Raw genomic sequence first — 11,712 nt, forward strand, 5'->3', positions numbered from 1 at the left:
GAAAGAAAATCTGTAATGTGTAAAGCATGTATGTTACCATATGGTCAAGAAATTGAAGACACATGAAATATGGGCGAAAAAGACAGAGTGTCAAACTTTAACATAACAAAAACCATGTTACATCTAAAGCTTTATTACACTGAATGATGAAAACAACTAAACACATAGTAAAGATCACAACACGAAATATAGTCAGTACACAATCTAACAAATGTAAACAAACACTAGGGGTGACAATCAAAATAAACAAATTCACGACATTCACCCCACGTTATACATATAACACAACAACAGATAGTCAAAGCAAAATACAATGATGAATAAAACATAAACATCTAAACACATCTGCAATACTGGTTAATAGCAAACTGTTTATCAAACACATTAGACTGTTAAACCCTGTGTCTGCAGCTCCGAGAGCTGCGGGTTAGTTTGTCTGCAGAGTCACTTGACCTGTATGGGAGCTTAAAGGCACTATACCCAACAGCAGAGTTTCTCACTAATGGCTCAACAGGAGGACTGATCCTTCCAACCTTGCCACCAATATGAGATCATCTCAGGTTAAACCCTGAAGTTGGGTTTTGATTTCCTTTCTCTTAGGTTGTATCAGCAGGCTGGATTGGTACTATCAGTACTTTCAGTACCGACAAAGTAACATGGTGACTCGATGGTTGGGGCTTCAACCGAGTCTACTTCCCCCGATAAGATTGACTCAGTTGTTTGGTTAGCAGGAGGATTCAAAGTAGAGTTCTCTGCCTTGTTTTCTGTGTTGCTTTGAAGTAAGGGTGTCACATTCCCGGAAGAACTGTCTCTCAGCACAAGGGGTCTCACATTTTCTGTGAAACAGTCTTTTTCTTTGGGCGCCAACAATCTTAAAGAAACTATTTCTTCTCCACCTGTAGGTGTTCTGATAAGAGCGTATTGAGGGTTGCTGTTCACAAGTTCTACCTCTTCTGTTAATGGGTCATACTTAGAGGATCTATTATTTCTTTTTAACAACAGGAGATGTTAACCTGTTAACCACATTGGTAGAGATGTTCCAGAACTACTTCTGCAATAGAATCTTGTAATACTAGTTCCCATTGAGATGTACTCATGTCCTGGGAGTGTAAGGCTAAAGTTATAGCTTTCCAAAGACTACTATTCAGTTTCTCTATTTGACTGTTTAAGGAGTGGTCCTGCTCATAGCCTCTCCTCTTTCGTTAAGATACTTCTGTACTTCAGCAGACATAAAGGAACTACGTCTGTTGGTATGGTATAAAAGGGTAGCCTGAATAAGGCGAATAACTCATTTAGGCATTTAACAACAGCAGCAGATGACATATCTGGGCATGCAAAAGCAAAAGGAAACCTAGAGAATTCGTCGATCATGGTTAGTAGATATTTATTGCGTGAAATAGAAGGGAGAGGTCCCTTAAAGTCCATGCTTATTCTTTTGAATGGCTGAGTGGCTTTGATTAATTGTCCTGTTGGTTGCCTGAAAAATCAAGGTTTAAGTTCAGCACATGTCGGGCACTGGTTGATCACTGTTCTGACGTCATTGCAAGAAAAAGGTACATTTTTTTATCTCACAAAATGTAGCCTCCAAGTTACACCAGGGTGGCACAACTATTGTGGAGTAACTTTAAGTCATTACGTGACATTGCGGATAAGTAGCGATTTTTGCTGAAAGTGTCGGCAGCTGAGTTCTGTGTACCTGGTCTGTAAACGACGTCATAGTGAAAGCAGGAAAGCTCTAACCTCCACCTTCAATTCTTTTCATTCTTGATCTTGCCTTTTTTTGTCTGCAATACATAAAGGACACGGATCGCTGGTCTGTGACAAGATTAAAGGGTCTTCCGATAAGAAATTGTTTCCACTTTCTCAAAGATTCTACTATTGCATACGCTTTTTTTCCCCACTACACTTTCAGCAGCTTGCAGCCCAATGCGCCAAACATCGTGGGAGGATCTAAGTCAGTAAGAATAATACATAAGGTTTTTTAAATAAAACTTTTTAATAGCAGGATAACGCACTGCAGATACCTCAGAATATGCATTTTGTTGGCTTTTAATATAGGAAATAGTGGTTGGTTCACAGCGCTCCCCCAGACCCCATTGCTGGCAATGGCAGGCAGTCTAAAATTTTTCCACTAACTCCAGGAAGGAGTACAATAAAAGCTTTCTGAAAGAATGAAGGGTTAGATTGTAATAAAGATTAATTTATACACACACGCACATATATATATATATATATATATATATATATATATATATATTTGGCGCCGGGCGGGGGGGGGGGGGGGGGGTTGGGGGGGGGGGGGAAGAGAAAAAATCCACCCCACCCCTGAAAAAAAATCCTGGCTACGCCCATGGCTTGTTTAGGCCTGTGCTTCCACCACTACATTACAGATCACTAGCCCTTTAGTCATTTTAAACACTGGCAAAATGTTAGAGAGTATTCTGTCAGAGAACTCGGTAACCCAACCCATACCATAAGTTGATAGTATTACCTGACTGCTTTGGCAATGTTTCTTAACAACTATTTATATTGCACCTGAACAGATTCATATTCTTATGTGTAACAAATTTCATTTTTTACAAAAAAAATTTTTTTCAGAAAAAAAAATAAAATTATGAGACTTAGCTAGTATTGTTAATTATTTAGACATTACTATAATAACAAAAATGTAACAAATACTTACAATTCTATCCTTATCTAATAAGAAGATTTCAGGTTTTTCTTCAGTGATAGCTGTGCCATTCCCAATTAATATCTGTTTAGAAGTTTGTACACAAACATCTAAGAAAATTTTTTCTTCAAAAACATCTGTAAAAAATACAATAACAAAAGAAGCAAAATAAATTATTGTTAAAATATTATTTTAAGTAATCACATTTAAGAACATTAAATTTCCAGTATAATGTTAAGTAATAATTGGGTTTTCACAATTTAAAAAGTACCTGGTTAGAGTTTCATTGAAAAGCTCTATGACAACACTGATCATTTTAAAAATATAATTTTGTAAATGAATGAAATAATTTATAATATGTTTCCCAAATACAACTGACTCATCATTAAGAGATCGCTGGTACTGCAGAAAGGATTCGCATGAAAGTTTGTACACAGGTTCCTGTTACCTCCTAGGTGCTCGATAAGAAATAGTTTTGAGAGATCAAAAGTCTGAACATGGCAATTCATAAAAAATCACAAGTTTTCTATTTAACCTTTGCATTTAATTTTCTGTTATTGCCCCAAAACACAGCAGTCTAAATATAAAGTATAAATACAATAACAGAAATTGTAGACTTCTGTATTTTTAATTTCTAGGCACATTTTATTTTTCCCTAAAATAGAAAATAGCTGTATGAATGAGAGTGTTTGTGTGTACAAAGATATAATGAAATCAATAACAAAACCCAATCATTATTTTTTTCTCAAAAAGACCAATTATTTCAGGCAGCCTTTTAAAAGTGTCGTTTTGATGTGGCCAAGATTTTTTATATATTTTTTTTGGATTTGTGGGGGTAGAGATAAAAAACAAAACAAAGCTTTTTAAATATTTCAACACTGAATTGAGAAGTCAATAAAAACCGAGATTGTATGTCTAAATGTTTTGGTGCTGGGACAGTGGGAGAAAGGAGACTATATTAGCAAGCATTACAACAGGGTGCTGCAAAAGAAAAAAAAAAAAGGGGGGGGGGGTTTCCAGAGAGAAAGGAAGAAATAAAGAGAAAGAGAGAGACAAGGAGTGTGAGAGAGAAAAGGAGGAGAGAAATATGGAGAGAAAGACAAGAGAAATAGCAGATCATTCCAATTCATGTTCAAAGTGTAAACAGATGATGTGCAGGGTACAAAAATAAAGGAGGGGGCAGACAGAAAGAGAAGAATGGGGATGTAAGAAGGAGAGGGAGAGAAAAAAAGGGAGAGAGATAAAAAAAAGGAAAGGAAAAAAGAGAGAGAGAGAGAGAGAAATTAATTCAACATAACAGATACAACAGAATTTGCATGAGTGTTAGAGGGGATTACTAAAATGACCGTTTTATTGGTAGTGACCAAATAAAAATAAATAAAGGTTCCAGACAAAATAAAAAACCTTGGTTAGGCCAATAATAGAATATGCATCCTCCGTTTGGGACCCCTCAACTCAAGAAAACATTAAAAAACTGGAACAGACACAAAATAGAGCAGTGAGATTCATAACAAACGAATATTCACATTTGACTAGAGTAACACCTTTAGTAAAATCACTAAATTTAGAAAGCCTTCAGGACAGAAGGCTCAAAAGTAAAGTAGCTATCATACATAAAACACTGAACCATAATCTTCAAATACAAAAACAAAGTTTAATAAAATACTCTGAAAGACACAAAGATAAAGGCACATTCCTCGTCCCATATGCTAGGACAAATTTGTACAAATACTCGTTCTTCCCTAGTGCTATAAGAACATGGAATGGGTTGCCTGAGCTAGCCAGGAAAACCAGTGACTTGGCAGAATTTAAGTCATTGGTTAATATGCATGACTAAATGCATGACGCGTAGGACGTAATCATCTTCTTTTTTGAAGTAACGTCTGTATTATATAAGATAAGAAGATAAGATTCCAGTCGGTGCAGTCTAGACCACCATGTAGTTTGAGGATGTTTTCTTGAGTCCATTCTTGTATGGATTTTTAAAACAACTTTGCCAATGTACTGTTTTGTGGTCCAATGATCCTAGCAATGGCTTCTCACGAGATAAACATAACATAAGTCAAGAGTTTTTTTCTCTCTTTTAGGGCATGAGATGTTGATAGGTATGAGAGGCAACATCATTGCAGCTCATAGGTCCACCAGGGAGGGCCTGCACCACCTAAGACTAAGCGACTAAGACTAAGACTGCATTATTAATCCTAATGGAAATTTGTTGTGATTAAAAAGGACTCTTTTCTCAAATAAAAACTAAAAAAGAAACATTCACATAAATAGAACAGACATAAAGAGTTCATTGAGTGACAACACAAAGATGTCTTGATCCTTTTTACATTTGCTAGTCAACAAGTAGCACTGGTTCAGTCTGACCAAGTAAGGAATTAACAAGTTTTTTATTCTGTTTAGTTCTAGACTTGATTGACAGAGTTGTAGTTTCTGATGCTCTTTTTATAAGGTTGTCCAAGCGGTACAACAGTTCAAATGAAATGTTGCCTTGCCAATATTATATGTTAGCAAATTTTGTATTATCGCACAGTAAAAATTATCCAAGCTCATCTTATGTAGTTTAAAGATACTAAGTTTGTATAGAAAATAGCAGCTGTGAGATATTCTTTGCCAGAGTTTCAAGGTGGTCTTCCCATGAAAGCAATGACACTTAATCATTTGTATGAGTTAACTTCTTGTATCTGTATATTGTTTTCCGCAGTTAATGTATCACTTGAAGAGAACAGACTGAGTTTCCATCATGCTCTGGCAACTATTTAAAAAATAGAAATGATAAAATGGTTCAAGTACTGAGACAAGTTCCTAAAAGCAAAGTCAGGGAGCACATGAGGTGGAAGAGGAAACTGTGTCTCATATTGTTTCAAATACCCCAGACTTGCTAATCTTCATCTTGACAGGTCTGTGAAACCACAAATTTTCAACATACATACACTATGCAAACAGCAGGATATCTGTCCAGGTTTGCTTTTTTTTGCAAGCCGTCACTCAAATGGAGTATAATGATGTCACCATTTATCAGTATTACTCTAGCTATGACATCCTTAATTATATTCATCATACTGAGCAAAATTTTAAAAACAAGTTTAATGTGCACAAATTGGTGGTTTTTAAATAAACAAAAATCTGTAAAGTTTTACTCAGACTATTTTTTGTTTGGGTAAAAATGCAGCAAATTATGAAATTTGTGGATTAAAATTCATGATCTTTCAATAAACCTAAGCCCTTGCATTGTTTTACTCCATCTCTTCCTTTTGCATATCCAATATTTATATTAATTATCCACTGAGATATTTTGTCAGTATTTGTTTTCACCCACTAGTTTTAAAACTATGATGTTTAAACCACAATATGTTTTGACAGTCTTTTTTTTTTTACCAAAGATGTTACCAGAGGTGTTTGAAAGGGTCAAACAGTCTTTAAGTCTGGCTAGATGACTTAATTTTTATTATAAATATTTTTTAACAATTATGTTGAGATCAGAAAATGTACAAAATATTTTTTTGCTGCAAAAATATCTGAAAGCCATTAAAAGCTAAGTCAACGAATGAAAGTCTAATTCTATAGAAGTGTGTATATAAATATATAATATATAATTCTTACTGTTTTGGTTATTCTGATAGCTGTCATCATTGTCAATGTATTTTGTTAGAAATAGAAGCAGGAAAACAACAACACTGTATATTTGTTTGAAACCCATATTTTCATTATATTCTTATCTTGACCTTCTCTAGGTTAAGACTCTACTACTGAAACGAAAAAAAAAATACAGATATTTATATATATGGTAAGTATGGTAATTGTGTAAGTGTATGTATGTGTTTTGTGTGTGAATGTTGTTCCTATTGGCATCTTTATTGTTATTGTTACAGTAGCTACGCTGAGGTGGTCAACTGTAGTCAAACTGAATTTAGGTAAGTACTTTTTCCACATGCAACATAGTTTCGGTCACAGACCAGACAGCCCATAAATTTTGTCTCCTCGCTTGTTTATTTGGATAGTTAGAGAAAAATTTCCTGTTAGCTCGTTGCGCATGCTCCATTTCCCTACACGTCCGTCACTTTCATTTTGCTATCTTCTGCATCATAAGAGTTTTATCACAGGTTAAAGTGAACTGGTCTGAAAACGTCTTTTATTTCTTTCCCGGATAAACTCAAATGGCTTCCGGGTTAAGTGTATATTGTAGAGCCATGATGCATCAGCCAATCAAAACCCTTGTATTATGCTTCTAAAATGGTCAGGAAACAAGTGTGTTTCACTTTCTTTTCTGTCAATTAATAAGCTAAAATAAAATAAAATAAATCGGGGGCGGGGGCAGGTTGGAGTTACATTGCAAGAATTGAAACACTAACTGCATGCAGTAAAACAATGTTAAAATTAATTACAGCTCTTTATGATAGAAATGTTGTATTATATTAGCTAGACTGGGCTAGATTAAATTAGGATAGACTTGGTTACAATAGGTTAGGCTAGGTTAGCCTATCTAGACTAAACTAATGACAAGACTTTGTGTCATTGTGACCTATATGGATGTGCGTGGCCTGGATAGATGGAATGTCCAATGGTTCAGATGTAATCGATCTGCTTTTTTTTATAGATGCAGATGTGATCCATCTGCTTTTTTTTTTATAACACTAGGAATAGGTTAAGCTAGCAGGCTAGGTTAGCCTAATCTAGACTAGACTATTGACAAGACTTTGTGTCATTGTGACCTATTGACAAGACTTTGTGTCATTGTGACCTATTGACAAGACTTTATGTCATTGTGACAAATATGGTAAGATGGATTTTAGGAGTCAGTTAAAGATCTGGAGATCGGGTCTCATACAAGGAAATCCTATGTTGAAGTGGGAGTTGTGGATATGTGTGGCTTGGGTATGAATTGATTGATTTCATGGGGCTGTAATAGAATAAGATTGAAATGGATCTGATAAAACATTTTTTAAAAAGTTTTTGAAGGGCAACTCCACACGCTCAATGCGCGTATACTGACGTCACACACTGGCCTTTTTTTGGTTAATCAATTATTGATGGTAGTCTAAAGCACGCTCATTTCTTTACACCTGGTCGATCAATAATTGTGATCCATCTCCTCTCTCGCCCGCTCACTGCGCCAGCAACTGACGTTATCGATCATCAATCGCTAACCGTTTAGTCTAGCATGCTCAGTAAACGGGAAAGGAGGGGGGGGGGGACATGATGTTATGATTATTTCTATTACCTTTTTTAAATCTAGATTATTACAGCATTACAGCACAAGTATGTTAATAGATCTGGATCTACATTTAATAAATATATTAAGATTGGGAAAAATCGATCAGCCAGGTATAATGCTAATGACCATCAACAAAGGATCCGAAAGAGATATCCAAATATTGAGTATCTATATAGAGTTAGAGCATATGACTAGTGCATACCCTGACTCCTTTGACTTTGGATTTATTTTTAAATATCTACTGGAATACACTACGTCAAATAGACAAGGATTTCATCTATATAAATATATATAATAGATAGTCTCAGTTTTTTTTCAAGGTTTTACCAATACGCCTATACGGAGCTATAAAATCCCAAACTTGAAAAATGGCATCAACTAGATCTAGGTCTGGTCTAGGCCAACCTGAATCATTAATGAATTTGAATGTCTTGAACTTCAGTTGAGCATCACTAGAAACTAGAGTAGATGTACCGATACCAGATCTAATTAAATTATTATAGTCTCTAGATCCTAACCTAATTTATTAATTAACACATTAACTTTAACTAAACTTTTAAAGGTCACTTAGAGTCTAGACTTAGATTAGAATTAGAGTCACTATCAGTATCAGTATCAGTTACAACAGTTACAGTACCATCAACTATGATTACTATGAATATGATCAACTATCAGTATCACAGTAGATGTATATAGATCTACATATATTATGATATATGCATGTTTTTCGTATTTTCTATACACTAATTCTAATTATAATAAACTTTACAGTCGTTTACCCCTGCAGCAGTAAATCTTAGACGTCTTAGTTTTTTAAGTATGACTCACTCTGTTATACATCATAAATAGGTCTACGTGGTACTCCATCACTAACTAGATCTAGTAACTTTTACTTTACCAATTTTTGAATTTAGTTTAGCAAAATATATCTAGATCTAGATATCCTTGGGTACTAGATCTAACTTAGACCGTAGTGTATGTATTGTAGCCCTAAAACAGTTGTCCGACTCTATTAAAAAGCTATAGACGACTGTAGTAGTGTAGTATTTATCATTTTATGGATCTAGGCCAAGTTTACAATGTTGACATGAGAAAAGATCGAAAGGATTTAGATCTAATTTTAAGAAATACACTTTGCGCAGATAGTTTTTTTACTTTGACACATGAAAATACAAAGGAAGGTCCATTGATTTCATTATATAATAAAATTAACCTTCAAATTTGTGCTTCAAAACCATTTTTTACATACATTAGTTCCTTATATCTGTGACTACAGAATTCCTGACGAACATTCTTTTAATATACCATGCCGAAGCCTATATTCATTCATGAATCCGTGACCTCCGTGACCTCTCGTAAGAGCCGTTTTCGAAATAATATATATATATATATATATATATATATATATATATATATATATATCCTATACTCTTAAGCGAGCAATTCTTGTATGTATGTATATATATATATAAATTTTATTTCAAAAACGGCTCTAACGATTTTCTTTAAAATTTCAAGGTATGTGCATATTAGTGAGAAAAAAATTCTCAACTCATTGGCCACATCGGGAAAACTCGAGGTCGACCGTTATATCGGTTTGAAAATGCCTCATTATCGAAAAATTAATTTTGGCTAGAATGTTTTATGAATGAAAATTTTCCATGACGTAAACGGGAAAAACGCTGCTTACGTCACTAGGCTTACCGAAGTATACTAAAATATTTCTTTGCAAACAATAACGAGTTTTAAAGGATCAATAGACCTAATTAAACATTTGCGCACCATATTACTGTAGATTGATTTATTATAGAATTATTAAAGAAAAGTAATGAAATTAAATGTGCCGATGTATGATTAGTTATTGTGTTTTAAGTGCTTAATAAGTTGTTTACACTGTAATTGTGTAGAGCGGTGTAGATACCTTTTACTTTGTTGTTTATTTTGCTGGTGACCTCCAGCCAGGGGCGGACTGGCTATATGGACATTCGGGCAAATGCCCGGTGGGCCGGTACCCAATTGGGCCGGTAGGGCCAAAGAAAGGGCCACATGAATGCCAGTAAATTGTTTTAAGATTTATGATATTCTCTTTAAAAGCAACACTTTGAGCGTCGTGATATAAAAAAATATATATAAATTACACTTTAAAGTCTAAAACCAATCTAAAGCATTTTCGTTTATACCAGTTATCCTATATAGTGCTTCTAGTAGACGTCAATTCATTATCCATACTAAACAATAAACTTAAACGTGAAAATGGTTAACGAGCAGAGTGTCATGTGGCCAGCACAAATCTTTACTTTCCCCAACTAAAGTCAGGTACCCGTTATAGTTGGGTTGAATCAGGGGCGACCTAAAAATCTCGAATTTCAAAATCAAATTTTATCACCGAGATTCGAATCCAAGACTTTAATTTCAGAAGCATTTAACCACTCAGCCACCGGGCCCCCATGACCTTGATTGGTATGTGGCATCCAATTTGTGGGCAGGACTGTATAGAAATGCCCGGGCCGATTTTGACACCCAGTCCGCCCCTGCCTCCAGCTGTCTCGTTCTGAGGTTGCATGCAACCATGTGCTCTCTTCTATGTTAGCTAAGTCAAGTTTGCGCCATAAGCTGGTCTTTTAAGCGTTTCGGTGTTACGTCGACCACTTTTTAGCTCACCAAAAAAGACTGCCTTTGGCATGCGTTCGTCTGAGATTCGTCTCCCATACAGGATACTGCTCTGTCCAGCGTAACTGTCTCTATACAACCCTCTATACAAAGGCCGCGGATACACATTTGAGACCAAAAGAAAATTTGCTGCCGAGGACAGACGCAGACGCTAAAAGAAAATCTTAATCGAGCACCGCGGACAATGGTTTGCCTTGCCCTGGATGTGGCAAGATATGTAGGTCACAGCTGCAATCCTCATTAATTTTCGGACTCTAAGACAAGCCTTATTATTATTATTTGGCTGGTGAATTATTACCATGTGTTCATGCTTTAGTGTCTACCTCTCCTGTACCAAAACAAAGGAAATGGTCATAACACAACTTATCTACGCCTTACTAGCTCACACTAAACATGATATCTAGCGAGCGGTCAACGAGTTTGCTTACGCTGCAGCCTCTTTTGATTTAACTATAAGCCTCGGTAAAAAGCTTGGAGTTAGGGCGTGCTGACGGAAAGCCCAGGAGAGATCTGAATGGAGGGATGTGTAAAAGCAGGCCATAGCACCACTGGGATGGATGGATGGCAAAAGCCGGTATGAACTTCTTATAGTCCGACAGTCAGGCTGTGCAGGGCACGTATCCCGTATGGGTAACGAGCATATTATTCGGCGTAACAGAGGTGCCCCACGGAAACGTTTCTTTAAAAAACTAATGCCATGATTTAAGTCTAATAAGAAAAAATGAGCCATTTTACTTTGTCACTAAGTGCATGTTTTACCCTATAACGTAGAGAAGTTACACTGCAAAGACTTCTTCCAAGCCAATAATAGTAAGCCTATACAATAGTTTTACACAAAAGATGGATTGCAAAACTTTAAGACGGACTTGAGCTGTAGTTTGTCTAGACTGTAGGAGGACTTAAAAGACTTTAAATTTAATCGACATGTTCAATTAGGCCTACAATTAGAACTAACAGAACACTAAAACAACTCTTCAGATTAGTAGTCTTTATCCGATCGTTCATTTTCGTAATTACAAAAATATTCTCAAAATGACTTCGGGTATATAACCTTCCGAAATTATTTAACCGAGCGAGGTTCGGCCACCTGGTACAAAAATATTCTCAAAATGACTTCGGGTATATATCCTTCCTTAACAAATTATTCATCCGA

General features: G+C 35.6%; 1 protein-coding gene across 3 annotated transcripts in view; it reads right to left on the minus strand.

Moving 5' to 3' along the window:
• LOC129922965 (uncharacterized) overlaps positions 1-8,959 on the minus strand; it is a 34,917-nt gene extending 25,958 nt beyond the window's left edge. Inside the window, exons 1-3 of one of the 3 annotated variants that reach the window (XM_056011355.1) lie at positions 8,718-8,959; positions 6,278-6,423; positions 2,684-2,808 (exon numbers count right to left, since the gene is read on the minus strand). In XM_056011355.1, coding sequence (XP_055867330.1) covers positions 2,684-2,808; positions 6,278-6,374 — 222 coding nt within the window. In that variant the 5' untranslated portion in view covers positions 6,375-6,423; positions 8,718-8,959. Of the gene's footprint in view, positions 1-2,683; positions 2,809-6,277; positions 6,424-8,668 lie in introns of all 3 variants that reach the window. The other 2 variants (XM_056011356.1, XM_056011357.1) reach the window with 2 other exon arrangements.
• Positions 8,960-11,712: the final 2,753 nt, after the last annotated feature.

This window comes from Biomphalaria glabrata, chromosome 14 (genome assembly GCF_947242115.1).
Source record: "Biomphalaria glabrata chromosome 14, xgBioGlab47.1, whole genome shotgun sequence".
In the NCBI taxonomy this organism is placed as follows: domain Eukaryota; kingdom Metazoa; phylum Mollusca; class Gastropoda; family Planorbidae; genus Biomphalaria; species Biomphalaria glabrata.